Source organism: Pan troglodytes, chromosome 5 (assembly GCF_028858775.2).
Source record: "Pan troglodytes isolate AG18354 chromosome 5, NHGRI_mPanTro3-v2.0_pri, whole genome shotgun sequence".
Lineage (NCBI taxonomy): Eukaryota > Metazoa > Chordata > Mammalia > Primates > Hominidae > Pan > Pan troglodytes.
The window spans coordinates 150,183,630-150,202,549 of NC_072403.2; the positions used below are offsets into that span (position 1 = coordinate 150,183,630).

At 37.9% G+C, this 18,920-nt stretch overlaps 1 protein-coding gene across 3 annotated transcripts in view; it reads left to right on the forward strand.

Annotated features, from left to right (window-relative positions):
- Window positions 1-1,428, forward strand: part of ARFGEF3 (ARFGEF family member 3) — a 175,941-nt gene extending 174,513 nt beyond the window's left edge. For all 3 annotated transcript variants that reach the window (XM_518767.7, XM_016956383.4, XM_016956384.4), the window contains one exon: window positions 301-1,428. In XM_518767.7, coding sequence (XP_518767.2) covers window positions 301-492 — 192 coding nt within the window. In that variant the 3' untranslated portion in view covers window positions 493-1,428. The remainder of the gene's footprint in view (window positions 1-300) is intronic.
- The last annotated feature ends 17,492 nt before the right edge of the window (window positions 1,429-18,920 follow it).

Sequence of the window (18,920 nt, forward strand, 5' to 3'; positions counted from 1 at the left end):
AAGGGAGGTTTTTTGTTGTTGTTGTTGTTTTTAAATCTAAGGAATAAGTAAGAGTTTAGTAGTTTGTGAAAGCTGCAAATAAGGCGAGTCTCTGCCCATCTTTATGTATGTGAAGTTATGACGTAGGCATAATAAATTAATATGCCTACAATTTATTATAGGCATATTAAATGAGTGAAAACTAATTTATTGCAACTAAAGCCTGGAAAAAAACCATTTCCACATTGGCAGGGCCACTCTCAAGTGTTCAAATAAAACCAGGGGGGAAAGCCACTGATTTTCTTAAATCTTTTCTCTCAGGCATGGACCAACATGGTGCTAACAGTTCTCAATCAGATTCAGATTCTCCCAGACCAGACCTTCACGGCCCTCCAGCCCGCAGTGTTCCCGTGCATCAGTCAGCTGACCTGTCACGTGACCGACATCAGAGTTCGCCAGGCTGTGAGGGAGTGGCTGGGCAGGGTGGGCCGTGTCTATGACATCATTGTGTAGCCGACTTCTGTTCTACTCTCCCACCAAATAACAGTAGTGAGGGTTAGAGTCCTGCCAATCCAGCTGTTGCATTTTCCCCACCACTAGCCCCACTTAAACTACTGTCTCAGAGAACAGTGTTTCCTAATGTAAAAAGCCTTTCCAACCACTGATCAGCATTGGGGCCATACTAAGGTTTGTATCTAGATGACACAAACGATATTCTGATTTTGCACATTATTATAGAAGAATCTATATCCTTGATATGTTTCTAACTCTTGAAGTATATTTCCCAGTGCTTTTGCTTACAGTGTTGTCCCCAAATGGGTCATTTTCAAGGATTACTCATTTGAAAACACTATATTGATCCATTTGATCCATCATTTAAAAAATAAATACAATTCCTAAGGCAATATCTGCTGGTAAGTCAAGCTGATAAACACTCAGACATCTAGTACCAGGGATTATTAATTGGAGGAAGATTTATGGTTATGGGTCTGGCTGGGAAGAAGACAACTATAAAAACATATTCTTGGGTGTCATAATCAAGAAAGAGGTGACTTCTGTTGTAAAATAATCCAGAACACTTCAAAATTATTCCTAAATCATTAAGATTTTCAGGTATTTACCAATTTCCCCATGTAAGGTACTGTTGTACCTTTATTTCTGTATTTCTAAAAGAAGAAAGTTCTTTCCTAGCAGGGTTTGAAGTCTGTGGCTTATCAGCCTGTGACACAGAGTACCCAGTGAAAGTGGCTGATACGTAGATTGTCAAGAGACGTAAGACCGACCAGCCACCCTGGCTGTTCTTGTGGTGTTTGGCTGTTCTTGTGGTGTTTGTTTCCATCCCCAAGGCAAACAAGGAAAGGAAAGAAAAAAAGGTGCCTTAGTCCTTTGTTGCACTTCCATTTCTATGCCCCACAATTGTCTGAACATAAGGTATAGCATTTGGTTTTTTTAAGAAAACAAAACATTAAAACGCAACTCATTGTATATCAACACGCTTGGAGGAAAGGGACTCAGGGAAGGGAGCAGGGAGTGTGGGGTGGGGATGGATTATGATGAAATCATTTTCAATCTTAAAATATAATACAACAATCTTGCAAAATTATCGTGTCAGTTACACAAGCTCTAGTCTCAAAATGAAAAGTAATGGAGAAAGACACTGAAATTTAGAAAATTTTGTCGATTTAAAATATTTCTCCTATCTACCAAGTAAAGTTACCCTATGTTTGATGTCTTTGCATTCAGACCAATATTTCAGGTGGATATTTCTAAGTATTACTAGAAAATACGTTTGAAAGCTTTATCTTATTATTTACAGTATTTTTATATTTCTTACATTATCCTAATGATTGAAAACTCCTCAATCAAGCTTACTTACACACATTCTACAGAGCAGAGTTATTTAAGGCATACATTATAATCTCCCAGCCCCATTCATAATGAATAAGTCACCCTTTAAATATAAGACACAAATTCTACAGTATTGAAATATAAGGATTTAAAGGGGTATTTGTAAACTTTGCCCTCCTTGAGAAATATGGAACTACCTTAGAGGTTAAGAGGAAGGCAGTGTTCTGACTTCTTTAGGTGATCTGAAAAAAACACCCTTATCATTCAGTGTACCATCTAGAGATCACCACAGAATCCATTTTTTTCCCAGTTCCACAAAACACTCTGTTTGCCTTCAGTTTTTACTCACTAGACAATAATTCAAGTTTAGAAACAGGTAATCAGCTATTTGATTTTAAAAGGCAATGAATTGTTGGGATATCAGTGAACTATGTTGTATACTTTTGAATTTTTACATTTTATAAATGGAATTGAAAGTTGGATAACTGCTTTTTTTTTAATTTTCCAACAGAAGTAACACCACAGTTGCTTTGTTTCTTTTTATAGCTTACCTGAGGTTCAGTTCTTCTTTGTGAACCTGTGAGTACTCCACAGTTTACTGGGGGAAAAGGCTTCAGTAAAGCAGAGGCTAGAATTACAGTATTTATACATAGCAACTTTTTATAAAGTAGAAAAACTCAAAGGAAACTGTCTCAATTTGAGAATACCAGCTGGGCACGGTGGCTCACGCCTGTAATCCCAGCACTTACTTTGGGAGGCCAAGGTGGGCGGATAACCTGCAGTCAGGAGTTTGAGACCAGGCTGGACAACATGGTGAAACCTCGTCTCTACTAAAAATAAAAAAATTAGCCAGGTGTGGTAGGATGCACCTGTAATCCCAGCTACTTAGGAGGCCGAGACAGGAGAATCGCTCGAACCCAGGAGGTGGACGTTGCAGTGAGCCAAGATTGCACCATTGCACGCCAGACTGGGTGACAAGAGTGAAACTCCATCTAAAAAAAAAAAAAAAGTGAATACTGTATCCCAAAGTATGTTAGTTGTTTGGAAATCAGCATCTCCCCGATGCTCTATTATGGGATCCAAAATTCTTGAACATAAGTTTACCCTGTACTGTGTCCAAACACTGTTCTAGTTCTAGCCTGATTATGGGTCCCAAGAATAAAAGGATGAGTAGGTGTACAGAGCTCTTGACCTACAATTTTTTAAGAGTGTTTTGGTACCTTCCCATTGTCTTCTCTGTAACTCAGTCCTAACATACTCTGCACTCGAGTTACCGGACATCCACACTGACATCAGATTTCAACCAGAACCATCACTGAGTGACAGCAGTACTTCTCAGAGGTATTTGCAGCTTGATGCAAAGTAGTCTCTAATGAGTAGGCCTTCAGGTGATTCTTCCCAGCAGGTGGAAAAGAAAGGGAGGAGATGAAGAACACTGAGAGGGGAGTGGCACCTTCCCAGGCTGCCCAGCTCAGTCTCTTGCCCTGTTCCTGTGACTCAGCTGCCCACCCCCCCACCAACTTTGTTTCACTCCCTCCCAGTCTCTGAAAGTGTCAGGTGTTTCTCTCCTCACAGTCTCTTTTGCAGCAACAGTAAGACAAAATTCAAGGCAGCCTTTTAAAGTTAAGAACAGTTATTAGCATGTATTTACAGACCTAAGCAGAATCAGAGTTTATACATTGTTTTTAGTTGCCTGTATTTATAGCCAAAAGTATATTACCTTAAAGTTGAGATCTTTCTCTTCTTTTCCTAAATTTTGGTAAAGTGTGCTTCATGAAACAAACATCTGGAAAACTCCAAGTATAAGAGACCCTGGACTGATGATGGCCCAGCCAAGTATATGGAGGGACAGAGTTCTCTCTGTCATTAATGAGGACATCGGTTTTCACAATTGAACCTCATGCACTGTCCATAGCATCTCACCTAGCTCCTGTATCTCCTGATCTGCTTTTAAAAATAGTTAGTTAGGCTGCCTTTTTACACCACATTCTCTCTCTCCCCTTGTGGTAATTTTCCAGCCTTCCTCATAGATATAAAACTAGAACACCTTTATGATTTGGGGTCTATGTAATGACTGACCAATAAGAACCCAGGCAGATGCTAACATACTTAACAGCTCACATTAAAATACTTTAAATCAGGCGTGGTGGCTCATTCCTGTAATCTCAAGCACTTTGGGAGGCTAAGGCGGGTGGATCTCTTGAGGTCAGGAGTTCGAGACCAACCTGACCAACGTGGTGAAACCCCGTCTCTACTAAAAATACAAAATTAGCCGGGCATGGTGGCAGCTGCCTGTAATCCCAGCTACTCGGGAAGCTGAGGCAGGAGAATTGCTTGAACCTGGGAGGTGGGGATTGCAGTCAGCCAAGATTGTACTCCAGCATGGGTGACAAAGTGAGACTTTGTCTCAAGTAAATAAAAATAAAATTTTTAAATCAAACATGACAAAAATGTGAATATAATTCAGAAGTACCTTGAAATTGAAACATATTTGTACAATGATCATTAGGCTTTTTGTCCTTGTTGTTTTAAAATGAGGCTTATACAGAGTGAGTTGAGAGTCAAGTAGCCTTCGCTGTGAGACGGTAATGCAGTTATATAATAGATACCCTTGACTTTGCCAGATTCATCACAGTACTGCTTATACAGGAAAGTTTTCTCAGAAAGGAAAATCCATTAGTATCAGTCCCATCAAGCTAAACAGAATGAAGACCTTTGATAGTAATAGCAAGAGGTTACAAATAGCAGGGAGGAGGCGAGTGGTGAATGTCACTGTGATTGCAAACCCTTACCTGTATTATCACACGTAGGCCTCACAACAACCTTGTGAGACAAGTGTTGTGTTCCTCATTTTTTCAGAGGAGAACACAGACCCAGAGAGGTTAAGAAATTTACCCAAGATAACAAGTAAAAGGCAAAGTTGGTTGCAAAAGAGGTGTTTCTGAATTCAAGGGCCATACTCTCTCTCTGACAACATGCTCTAAGTCCATAGAGTAAGCACTCTAGTATGAAAAAAAGTTTCAAGGAATGAGGCCATGAAAATAAGACTATTTGACATCTCAGATCTGTCTGGGATGTTATGGAGGTTTTTAAAAATAAAGTTGAAAAAAGAAAATGAATCATGTTTATACATAAAAAAATCACATGTAACACATTTCAAGTGTTTGAAAATAAAACCAAAATCTAAACTTTAGTCTTCAAGCAGACATTCAGTGTTACTTTAGAAAACTCACTGAATTAGGTGGAAATGATGGAATAATACTATTCATGGCCAGCTATTAACACAGAAGAACATGGCAGTGTGTGTCTGGAACGGCATGCACAATTTGTAAACCTTTTTCAAATATCATTTAATCAACTCAGAATAAAGTGCCCTGTAGCCAACAGTGCCTCTTTACTTGCTTCTCTGGGAAATACATGGTACTAAATTAGTAGCACAAAGTTTGGGAATATGCAAAATAATGGATAACCATTTTTCAAAATGTACATTCTCTGAAGAGGAAGCAGCTGGTTGGACAGGATTTCTTGAAGAGCCAGGTGCTAAGGGCATCAGGTCGACATCCATAGTAACCATGTACCATAACATCTACACATTTCCACTTGTTTTACAGACAAGGAAACAGGCAGAAGGAAAATCCAGAGTCTTGCAGTAAGCAGATGACAAAACTTCAATATGCTTGGGCACCACTTAGGTGACCCCAGGGAGATTTAGTGTGGCCTTAGGAAAGCAAAAGAGCACTTTTTATTGGAAATATGAGCTTGTCACTGGGAAAGATTTGTAAAATTGATTAAGAACTTGATTTATAATTATGCCTCAAAAAAAAAAGTTCTCATTTAGTAGTGGAACAATCTAGAAAACATACCTTTTTTGTTTGGAAGATCCTCTTTCCCTGGCTGTATTGTAGTGTTTGCTATTTGATGTGGAAATAACTAATAACTTAAGATTTTGGAACAGAACACCCTTTAGATTTCCAAAACACAATTCTTATTTCAGGGAAGACAGACCAAAAATATCTCCTGAGATCATCGGTTTCTTTATAAATTGTGGTACCACTCCATCATTGAAGAGAAGCCACTACCACACCACTAGCACCATACAGAACCTTTTCTCTGTATCTTTGTACAATACTACAAAGGGGTACCAGGGAGGAGAGAGTGGCTGACCACTTTAGTGACAAAACAGCACTCCACTGCTGGTGAATCCCATCTAATTATGGTCCTTCCATCCTTTTCAACCACCAAGAACTGTTCGTACTGTTGATTCCTATCCTGAAGGTTTAACCAGTGGTTGTCTAGTATCTTTTGTCTTTAGAACAGTGGTTCTCAAACTTTAGTACACATCAGCATCACCTGGAGGGCCTTTTTTAAAAATAAGACACAGATTGCTGGGCTCATGGTCAGAGTTCCCAGTTAAGTAAATCAGGAAATTTGCATTTCTAACAAGTTTATAGGTGAGGCCAACACTGCTGTTTTGGGAACTATGCTTTGAGAACCACTGCCTTGAAAAAATTTCCAACTTCTACCTTTAAGATCAGCCTGACTTATCAAACGCTAGAGAAAAACTGAATCTACCCTTGGGCAGATGACTTGGGATTGGATTCTATACAGCAGTCTTGCTCAATCTTCCCAGTTTCCAGTTTTATTATACCAACAATTGGTTTTTACAAGCTAGAAGACAATGAATGTATAAGTTCTATGGAACAGTGAGATAAATCTAAGCTTCTTGTCTTTGTATTTAGAAACATTGATTCTATGGATGATCATTTGTATCATGTTGACCCTTTGACTTGTACTGAAGGTGATTTTAAATTTAAGTATGTAGTGTTTGAATTTCTTCCATCCATATCGTTTTAATGAGACGTTTCCATGTCAGCTCCTTTACGGCCTTGGCTCCTGGCTTACAGATTTTTGAATAGTTGTTTGCTTGCCAGTTGTTTTACATCTTTCATTGGCCACCAAAATATTAGCCATTTGAGATGAGATGAGACTACTTGTTGTACCTTCATCTTTCATTTAACTGTCTGGCGTAAATTAACATTTTAATTTCATATATATCTGTAAAGAGTCTACCCAAAGGCTTCACGGAAATTTGCAAAATGAACTAATTCCCTTTTAAGCAGCAGGTGTGCCTGTTTTGACTTTTCAGTAAATATGTTGTTTGTGCACATATCTACATGGTGGAGACCATATTCATTATTTCATCTTCCAAATAATGGGAAAAATATAAAAGTGAATCAGTGTGCTTTGGGAATTCAGTGAAATCATGTTAACTCATATAGAGGGGGCCTTAGTTTATCTCTTCTTTACTGAATTAATTAGTTTTGGAAATTCTTTTACCATTAAAAAAAATTAAGGACCATACAGAGAATGATTTAAGAAAAAAACAAGTCACTTAAAAATCATCACCTATTTATAAACTGTATTAATTACACATAATGCTTATTGATTCAATGAGGTTTCTCTAAAGACTTCTGCTTAATAAATATGCTGACTTCATTTAAATTAGTTTAGACTATTGTAGGAATGGAAGGAAATGATTATATTTACTAGAATTAGTGAGATCAGAAAGCATATCAGAATGTTGATGATATCAAGGAGACAATCTACAGAGTTTTTGCCTCTGTGGATGGAAATAAGGGTTTTTTGTTTTTTTTTACTTTAGTTTCCCATAATTTTTGGAAATTATGTGTGCATTTAGTTCTTTTAGTAACACTGATTTTAAAATTAAATTTCAAAAGTCAATCTCTAAGAGTAATTTATTTTTGTTTTACCAACCAGTGCCAAAAAGGAGAGGAGGGAATCCAAAAGCCACTCTTTTGAACCAATGTGTAAAAGATTATGTTTTTTCTTAAAGTTAGGGAGGCTCGGGCCCTGACACTGCCAGCCCCAGTGAGCATCCCTGGCTACCTCGGGATTATGTGCAAGCTGCTTTGTCCTACATTTCTTTCATCTGGTTCTTATTGGGAGTGCTTCTCTCTAATAAAAATTGATTTCCCACAAAATAGGCAAAGCTGAATAAAGATGAATGCTTTTGATAAGTTGGGTTTCACTTCAGTTGAAACAATGTGATAGAATATCCAGGTGTGGCATGATGGGGCAGGAGGAGGTGCCTAGAGGGAAAAGTTATTTTTGTTTCTTAGTTTGTGTTGTGGGGATGGGACAGATAAGAATAAGATGTTTATTGCCCTAATCATGCTAAGAGACTATTATTCAATATGCTTTTCCCGCTTTTCTAAGAGGAATAAACTTAGACAAATTACATTATAAACAGTTCCCCTACTACTCTCTCCCACTCTAGATAAAGCCAGTGGGTGGTATGGGTCCTTTTATTCCTTATAGTATTATGCCAAAGAATCAACTTATTTTCATTGAAGATTATAAATAAATGAAGCTTGTTATAGCCATAATGATTTGAGTCAGTGTACCATTTTACCTATAAAATGCAAAATTCATCCTTGCAACCCCATTCACCAGGAGCCTTGAAGCATTTTGTTTACTCCAAAGGCCTTGTCAAGGAAGCATAATTTTTTGTTTTGCCTTCTTATTTAGTCGGTTTGGTCATATTTACTTAAAAAAAACAAACTGAAAATCACACTCCTTTATATGTTGATATAACTGATTTTATAGAATCTGTCTGTTCTTTGTTTAACAGGTCTCTGTAAGCAAGCTTGCAAGTGTATTTTGTGTACATTTTATCTGAGGTGGAAATGAAAATTCTAAAGAGAAAATATTTTAAAAGATATTGTATTTATGTTGCTTGTGTTGTAGAATAAAGATTCAAATGCATTAAAAATCTGGTACATGAAACAATTGTGTTTACTGAATAAATATATATAAATATCCTGTGTTTACAGAATTCTGTCAAAAGAATTAGGCCCCTTTTCATGGCATTTCATAAGTCTAAATGTAAAGGCCCATTTTAAATCCTATAACATGGAGATAGTCATTATTGACAATTTGGTATATGCCTAAAAAACAAATTTGTAGAAATAATATATCATTTCCTTGTTTAAAAAAAGGGCTTATTCTATGATATTATCTTTTACTCATAAGAACTTATATCAAATTCCTACTGTCAGTAGATATTGATGTAGACCATTCATTTAAAAAATTAAAGTATTACCTTTTGTTCATAAACAACCAAAAATCCCTCAATTAATAAGAATATTAGTATTTAAAAGTAATATTAAAAAATACAGCCACTTTTAACTTCCTGATCTTACTAGATTATTGTTTTAAATACACATATATCAAAATATCACACTATACTCCATAAATATGTACAATTAATGTAATTAGTGATGTCAATTAAAAACAAAATTTTTTGCATGGTGGCTCATACCTGTAATCCAAGCACTTTAGGAGGCTGAGGTGGGCGGATCACAAGGTCAGGAGATCGAGACCAACCTGGCTAACACAGTGAAACCTCATCTCTACTAAAAAAAAATACAAAAAATTAGCCGGGCGTGGTGGCAGGCACCTGTAGTCCCAGCTACTCGGGAGGCTGAGGCAGGAGAATGGTGTGAACCCGGGAGGCGGAGCTTGCAGTGAGCCAAGATTGCACCACTGCACTCCAGCCTGGGCGACAGAGCAAGACTCCATCAAAAAAAAAAAAAAAAAAAAAAAAATATATATATATATATATATATATATATATATATATATATGTATATATATATTTTAAAAGAAAACGTTTTAAAAAAAAGATTGTAAGTCTATAATATATCAGCCTAGGTATCACCCTGCCCAAATCATAGAAAACTGCCGTTTAGCCAAGCTTGGGGTAAAAGACATTCAAAATGCTATGGAAATTGAATTTTTGCTTATAAGCTTAAGTCATGATCCTATCATGCATACACACTAGTAGTCTCAGTTACACCACCAAGACTCCATCACTTCCATCATAAGGATGAAATAAAACTAAGATAGGCATCAACATACTTTGCATAAGAACATCACAAATACAGGGGCCAACCATGTTTATGGATGGAGACAGCTGAGAGTGAAGCCTCAGCTAAAAAAGCAGAGTTCACATCCCATGCTTTGTCCCTTCCTGGGAGTGGGAAACCTGGACAACACTTGACTACTTAGAGCTCAAGTGTCCTGCTCTGAAAAATGAAAATACACTCTTACCTCAAAGGGCTGTCTTAAGGTAATATGAAAGCTCAATCTTGCAGTGTTTTGCAAACATTAGTGCCTAATCAACAGTAAGTACTATGTGTAGGAGAGTAACTATTTATAAATACCATGCTGTTTTGCAAGTTAATTTACATTTGAGGATATGTACATATCCTTGATATTCATATTCATGAATGTTCTCCAACACAGAAAGCTTAACACTTTATACCAATCCAGTATGAAGTTAGCAGCTCAGGAGCAGAGCTCTTTAATCACACATTTTGGAAATGAATTCTAGGTCAATGGCCAATTCTTTAGTTATTAATATCTAACAATGAATATACTATGTGCACAAATCTATATGTATTTCCTTAAAACAGAGAGAGGATACACTTCAACTATTTGGCTTATGATCAAAACGTGTATTATAATGTAGCTTTGATGTATATTTCATATCACTCATTAGAAAAAATTCACCTTCCCATACAGCTTAAAGCTAGATTCAATATACAAGTGAAAATGGAATCAAAGCATAATGCAAAATTGTGGTTTTCACATATTGACCAGCATTCCTCTTATCTCAAGCCTTTGAAAGAGCATGGTAAGCATCTCTTTGGTCTTCTCCTTGTTTGTTTTTATTTATAGATTCCTAGTTACAACATGAAGCCATTAGTGCCGAGTCTGCCTTGCTAACTTAATCTGCTTGCACAAAATGTTGTGTTGTCAGAGAAACAAACTATCCAGTTTAATCTCATTCAAACTCAAAGATTATAAAGGCATAGTTAAATCCCACAGACATTTATAAGCAGATTGTAAATGATTTTTTTTAAAAAAAAAAAAAGCTAGGTTATTTCTATTTGAACATGAAGAGATGAAATGCACAACAGTTTAGAGCTGAGAACTCAAATATTGAACTTGTATTCTCTTTGATATTGTTACCTAGTCTTCTTATATCCACATATAAGGAAACTACATTGAGCTATTGTTCTAACCAGTACAAATGATGTAAGGAAGTAAAACAACATTCTCTAGCACTGTCTCTAGTAGAGAAAGAATTCAAAACAACATTCTCTAGTGGTGCCTCTAGCCAAGAATGATTTGCCTTCAAGAAAATGAATCAGATGTTAAATGTTGTGAAGTAGAAGGCTCCATTTATAGCAACTTGAAAAATTGAGTATTGAAGCTAATTTACCCATTATAAAGGAAAAATATGCTGCCTGTATTACAGATAAAAGTTTGATATTCCAAGGTTCATTTTAATCTGCTCCAATAATGGCCGTGGACTGTAAATATTTGACAGCTCTTTTAAAATATAACAATGGGTTACAAAAATAATATTCTTCTAAAGTCTAGAATAGATTTCTTTTTCAAGCAGAAGGAGAATATATTATAATAGACCTCTCAGGTCAAACCATTTATAAATGGACATTTTGGAAAATTAACTGAGCATAGTTGATGTTTTATTCTAAGGACAACAAACTAAAGACACAGGCAGTTACACATTAGTATACATTTAGACAGTTAAATTTTAGATTATTAAATTGGCAAATTTATTAGGTTTGTACAAAAGTAACTGAGGTTTTGCCATTACTTTTTTTTTTTTCTTTTTGAGACAGAGTCTTTCTCTGTTGCCCAGGCTGGAGTACGATGGCACAATCTTGGCTCACTGCAACATCCGCCTCCCGGGTTCAAGCAATTCTCCTGCCTCAGCCTCCTGAGTAGCTGAGATTACAGGCACCTACCATGACACCCGGCTAATCTTTGTACTTTTAGTAGACACCGGGTTTCACCATGTTGGTCAGGCTGGTCTTGAAACTGACCTCAGGTGATCCACCCACCTCGGCCTCCCAAAATGCTGGGATTACAGGCGTGAACCTCCACACCCGGCCAGTCTTTGCCATTACTTTTAATGCAAAAACCACAATTACTTTTGCACCAACCTAATAGCTTTTATTGCTATGGAAACAACCAACCAACCTTGTAAGCCTTTGGTGATTTTGGGGGGGATTAGAGCATGGCCTGGCATGGGATAGGAACAACTCCTCCTCTCCAGGTCTCTCTCTCAGCCCTCTGCTCTGCCTGGCCAGGAGCAGTAGCCTCCCTGTCCCTGAACACTCAGCTGAGCACACCATACATTGTCTGCGACCTGCCCATGCTGCTCCTAGGCGTCAACCGGAAATAGATTGACATAACAGAGTTGTTTCAAAGGCTGCTCTTGAAAGGATGCACAGGATTCAGCAATTATCAGAACCTGGGTGTGTCTTTCATAAAATTGTAAACTAGCCAAAATTCAAAAATGGGCACAGATATGGATTTAAAGGACCAGATCCCTGATCCAAAAATTGTAGCTGAATGCTACCAGACCACCTTTCTTCAATACAAGTTTTTCCTCAAAAGCATTAAGTACGCTTGGCTGAAAAGTATTCTTGAGATATTAATCTACTTTTTGTCTCTCAATATTTTTCCCCATTTCTTTCTCGCTAGTCAAGTAAATAGTTGGCTCAGGAGTTCATTATTTCAGGGGAGGGACATGATGTGACTGAATGCCAAAAATTGCCTGTGAGTCTCCAGCTCTAGTATTCTAAAAGCCTAAGCCCTTTACAAATATGTTAAGTTTGTGCTATCCTGGCAGAACAGAGGTACAGAACACTTTTTAGTTGAGTTAGAGAAAAATAAAGAAAATGAAAACCTAATATGTAAAGTTGTGGACTAAGATTTATACCTGCTTTTGTAGTGAATAATCTAAAAATCCCTGTAAAACCTTGTCTGGTTTTGTGAGGCAATTAGGATGGCAAACAAACAAACCCACCCAGCTGTCGTTACAAATGCAAAGTTATTCCCTAAGGAAGTACCAACAGGGTTGGCAATCAACAAGACCTCCTAAGTTCAAAGCCAGTGGCTCTGGGACTCAGAAATCTAGCTGTCTGCTCTCTTTGGGAACAAGGCTGCCTTATCCAGTCATCTTCTACTGAGGTCCCAAACTCTCTCCCCTTGAATATGTGAGCCATTTTAACAGAATAGAATTTGATTTCATCCACTGGGCAGGGACCCATTTGGGGCGGATAAACCAAATGTGTTCCCCCACCCAATTTTGTAGCCTTCATTCTGCTTACTTCTGGGTAAAGTAGACACCCCATGTCCACTTCTGCTGGGGCTACAATAGCCCAATTTCATGGTTAGGTAATCAGCAAAAGAAACTTCCCACCCCCTGTGAATTACAGCCAAATTCGGCCTTAGAAATTCAAATAATTTCTCTATATAATCTTAAGGAAAATGGCAGGACAATGTAACCAGTTTACTGAGTGACTCAACCCGTATCAAAACCATCCTTCCCCTCCACTGACAACAGCCTCCTCCCCCAGCTCACTTAGGTACCTGAACTAGCTCAGCCACCTTAGACAATCTCAAATTCTAATGTCCCTAAGAATTAAAAATTGTTGAATGTTGAACTTGCTGGTGTCCGGGCCTTGAATACCTGCAAGTGTTCTTGCAGAACTTCTGATCCATTGAGATAGTGAGAATGTGGACTTGGGGGCTTGTTTTGATTCCTTATACTCTGATGCTCCATTCAGAGAGGAAATCTGTTAGTATGGTGCAGGGCTCAGGAATCTGCATGATGGCAAGGTTTCAAAATGCAGAAATAGGTGGAAATTGTTCAAGCACTCTATTCCCCAGATAGTTTCACTTTAGAACGAAGTTTGTAACTTGGGGTAGGCAAAGAATTAAGGGATCTCTGTAATCCCAGCACTTTGGGAGGCCAAGGCAGGTGGATCACCAGAGGTCAGGTGTTCGAGACCAGCCTGACCAATATAGTGAAACCCCGTCTCTACTAAAAATAAAAACATTGGCCAGCATGGTGGCACATGCCTGTAATCCCAGCTACTCGGGAGGCTGAGGCAGGAGGATTGATTGAACCCAGGAGGCGGAGGTTGCAGTGAGCCGAAATCGTGCCACTCCAGCCTGGGTGACAGAACGAGACGCTATCTCAAAAAAAAAAAAAAAAAAGAGAAAGAATAATTAAGGGATCCACAAACAAGAAAGGGAAAAATTATAGCTCTATTTTCACTGACTCGTAACTGAAATTTAACATGCCCTTTAATTTGGAATGCATGCAACTAACCACAGCGATGTTGGCAAGACCTGCAGCTTGTTACCCAGAAAAGTCCCTCCCTATTGCAGATCTCTAAAAATTCCCAGACTTGGAACACATGGTGGTTGTTACTAGAAACCACTACTCGATCTTGTTATTTAATGTATTCATGGGAAAGAATATATATTATTCTATCACAAGTTAAGGATTTTGATAAGTACATTGGCTTCCTTTATAAAAAATTGTATTTTATCTTAAGCATTTAGAAACATTATTTAGAAAAGAAATTCCATAGACCTCCCCAGACTGCAAAGAAGTCCACTTTTCAGTTAAAGAAACTGAATTGTCAGTTAAAGGAACTCTGTCCTAGAGTTATCATAAGGAAAGGGATGGCTGTTAATCTGGGACAAACTCATCAAATTATATTTGGAACAAGTACATTTTTCTCTCATGTCACCTTACGGTCTGTTAGGATCACCTGGGAATTAGGAGCCGTAACTCCCTATCCTAGATTAACACAGTGTGTTTGTGAGCAAATTACTTCTCAAGTCTCATTCCCTTATCTGCCATGTGACAGGGCTGGTGAAGTGATTGCCAAGATCCCTTAAAACTTACCGTTTCCCTTTCCCTGACCAGTATTCTGATGGCAAAGCGGCTCCACTAAGCTCTCACGAAGGCTCCTGCTTTAGAGGCATTCAAAAGAGGGGCAATACACAGATTTTCTCCTACTCAAAAGAAATGTCTCCTGGCTGTAGAGTAAAGTTACTATGCACAGATTTTCTCCCACTCAGAAGAAATGTCTCCCGGCTGTAAAGCTTACCATGCACAGATTTTCTCCTACTCAGAAGAAATGTCTCCCGGTTATAGAGTAAAGCTTACTAAAAAGGCAGTTCTGTATGTATTCATGCAATTCACTCACTTAAAATTCCAGTTTGGTTGGGTTTTTAAAGCATTGTCAAAAAAAAAAAAAAAAAATAGAATGGCCTAAAATTTCCCCTCACCTCCATTTTTTAAAAATGAAAAAAAAAATCAGTGTGTTAATGTCAGGATTGATCTCTTAAAATTTGTTTAAAAAATGATTTGTTTCATGTAAATTTTAAAAATTGCTTCAAATTAGGAATATCTCAAAAATAAAAATACACCTAACAATATTTAAAGATGAGATGGATAAATTATAAGTCAAATACATTAAGTTTCTATCCAGATTTAGGCCCCTGTTAATGAATATACCAACCCTTTAGATGTCTGGAACCAGTCTGACTGCTAATTACTAGGCTAATGTTTATTCTAAAATATTCAATAACTAATATTGGCAATGATTTTACCAAATAACTCTAATATGCAAATGGCCAAACTCATTTATCATCATGATCTTATATTATTAGCCATCAGATTATGAAATAAATCTAGAAAAATTTTACATATAACACCAAAAGGTAAACTGATATTAACTAATAATTATTTCTTCATTCATTATCTTCATTTTAACAATAAATTTTTTAACCACCGAAGCAATCATTTTCTTAAGAAAAGTGAGACTGAGAGGACCACTTTCAAAAGGAATAGGGGTCTCTGCTACTCAGTGTTTACTCTGTCATAGAAAGATGGCCGGGCGTGGTGGCTCACACCTGTAATCCCACCACTTTGGGAGGCCAAGGCGGACAGATCATTTGAGGTCAGGAGTTCTGGATCAGCCTGGCCAACAGGCTCTACAAAAAATACAAAAATTAGCTGGGCGTGGTGGCGCGTGCATGTAGTCCCAGCTACTCTGGAGGCTGAGGCAGGAGAATCATCTGAACCCAGGAGGTGGAGGTTGCAGTGAGCCGAGATGGCACCACTGCACTCCAGCCTGGGCAACAGAGTGAGACTCCGTCTCAAAAAAAAAAAAAAGAAAGAAAGACCGACTTTGTGCTCATATTTCCTCTCTGAATGGAGCATCAGTTTATAAATCACAACAAGCCCCCAACTCCACATTCTCACTATCTCAATACTCAGAACTATGTTGGACAATTTATTTTAAATATGTCCTTTTATTCTCACCAACAGTCTGCAAGGTAAGTTTTCCAGACCACATTTTACAGATGGAGAGAGTAATGGCTCGGAGAAGTGAACAGAAATAACTTACTGATGGTCACATGGCTGGAAATTGGCAGAGCCAGAATTCAAACCCAGTTCAGCTTGACTGCAAAGCCATACCTTAAGCACTAGGACATGATAGCTTGAGGTAACGATGTAAGTGAAATTAACAGCCAGGCTGGAGTCTTTCCCAGTGCACCATCTCTAACCTTAATCGATCGAACATCACCCACAAACTTAAATTCAAACCTTTTTTTCTTAATCAGTCCTCACAAAATAATTGTGTTATACTAGTCCTCACAGTGAGAAACTGAGTCTGGTCTCATAACCATAGGTAACACAAAATAAATTCATATTCTATAGGAATAAGCAACACACAAGACAACTGATGATCATATTCAACCTGACAATTTAGCATTTGCCATATGATAACTTGAGAGCATTAATATTCGAGGCAAACTTAAAGGTCATTTTGAGTAGTCACAATTTTTAGAATTTCTCATTTTATTCCTGCATTACGCTATGCTGTTGAGAAGCAATGGTTTCAGGCCAAATTATCTCAGCTTCCTTTAGAAATGCCTGCGCTAAATTAAAATTTAATGTTATGTCTCAGCTTTCAAAAAGGGTCAATATAAAAAATCACTGAATTTGTCTTCCATAAATCTATATTAGTAGTAGATACCCATTACATCACTTGATTTCTTATATAAGGAAACATGAGACCATTTTTCAAGAATTCAAAGCCAAGGGCTTTGATAACAACTATTTGATCTTGTAAATAGATACTAACTTTAAAAGGGAGAGAGGGGGAAGTAACCTGTTGCCTTTGTATTTGTATTTTGCCTTCGCTGCCAGTAAACTCAGAGCCAAATTTAGTTTCAAGTAAAGCAGAGTGTTTAGGAACAAGGGAAAAATAAAACACATGCCCCTTGCAACTTACTGCACCTCACCATATTCCTCTTCCTAAGAATTAGACAAGGTGGTTTCAAGTCATTTTCTCTCATGACAAGGAAAACATCCTGAGATAGCTCCCAAGGCTGCCCAGCTAGGAAATGGTCTGAACTCAAGCCCAGGTCTGAATCAAAATTCAACTTTTCCAAACATGTTGAAAAATTTATTTCATCCTAACTCCCTAGTAGCACCCATTTGGTTATTAGATTTGCATTGTTTTTATTTATAAATGACCTTAAAGCCTTTTTGTAAGTAACATATAAATCACGTGTAATTAAAATAGTCCCTCGAGAGAAATGTGGTTTAGCAAACTCCGAAATGTAAGTAGCATACGTTGCCCACAAATACTCTTCACAATACAAGCGCCGCACCAGATACCCCAGGGTTTCAGGTCCATTCTACCCAAACGGTTCAGAGGCAAAAATTGGTGGCATGACCCAGAGCGTCTGAAGCAGGTGTCCCTCAATCCCATATGAGTCCCTCAGCACCCATGGGAAGAGGAAAGGATATGGGGTGGCCAGTCTCTCTTTAGAATACATCCTTATCTAAAGAGTTGAGACCAAGAAGAGGCTTGTGACTCAAGAGTTCCCAGAGTTAATTTCCGTTAAGTGTACCAATTCTCCTTTAATAACAATAGCATTTCCTACCATCACACTAGTTAATAGTTAACATCAAGCACTTTGTAAGTATAAAACATTTTACAATAATTATTTCATATAACCCTCAGAACACTTTTGAACTAGGCATTATCCCTATTTTACAGAGGGAGAACCTCAGGTTGAAAGAAATCACCTAATTTACCCCAAATCATTCACATTTAGATGGCAGAAGTAGAATCCAAACCAAACCATCTGGCTCTAGAGCCTGTACCTTTGTCTAATAGCCTATAGGTCTGTCTATAAACCCATCAGGATGAAATCACCTTAAAAACTATAAAGCTTGTTAAACAACTGTACCCAAGTAGCTTCTATGTTTATTTTTTTAATTTATATTAATCGGGAATAGGTAAAATTCAGTAGAACATACTAATCAAAAATTTAATTCTCATAATGGCACTAGACGGTCTAAATATTTATCAGAGGCCGGGCATGGTGGCTCACGCCTGTTATCCCAGCACTTTGGGAGGCTGAGGTGGGCGGATCACGAGGTCAGGAGTTTGAGACCAGCCTGGCCAACATGGTGAAACCCCATCTCTACTAAAAATACAAAAAAAAAAAAAAAATTAGCTGAGTGTGGTGGTGGGTGCCTGTAATCCTAGCTACTTGGGAGGCTGAGGCAGGAGAATCATTTGAACCCGGGAGGTGGAGGTTGCAGTGAGCTGAGATCACACCATTGCACTCCAGCCTGGGTGACAGGGTGAGACTCAGTCTCAAAATAAATAAATAAATATTTATCAGAATAGCAGCAAATTTGAGTTTTCTATTAAATAGTCTATTTTATGCATAGATTCAAAACCTAATAAACGGGACTTGAGTTATCCTCTAAAGTGGTGATCTATAAGTGTTCTATTATCCATAAATTCCTGACTCCGGCAATTTTCTAGATAACTCCTTCCACTCCCTCAGCTTGAAAACCAGTTTTTCCTTGATGATGCCACCTTTCTTAAAACTTTCTGGGAGTCAGGTCAGAAGAAATACAGAAAGTCTCCAGGCTCCCACCATGTTCCCAGACCATTGCTCTGACTCTTTTACATGATCAACCTTCTCCTTAGAAACTTGTCCCACTTTGATCTCCAGGTTGAGGTCATCTTTCTCTTCCCTCATTTAATGTTTATCCCACTTTCTGCCCCAAGTAAGCAGCAATTAGGTTGCGTTCTAATCCTCAGGATTCAGTCCAAGACAGTTAGAAGAATCCAGAA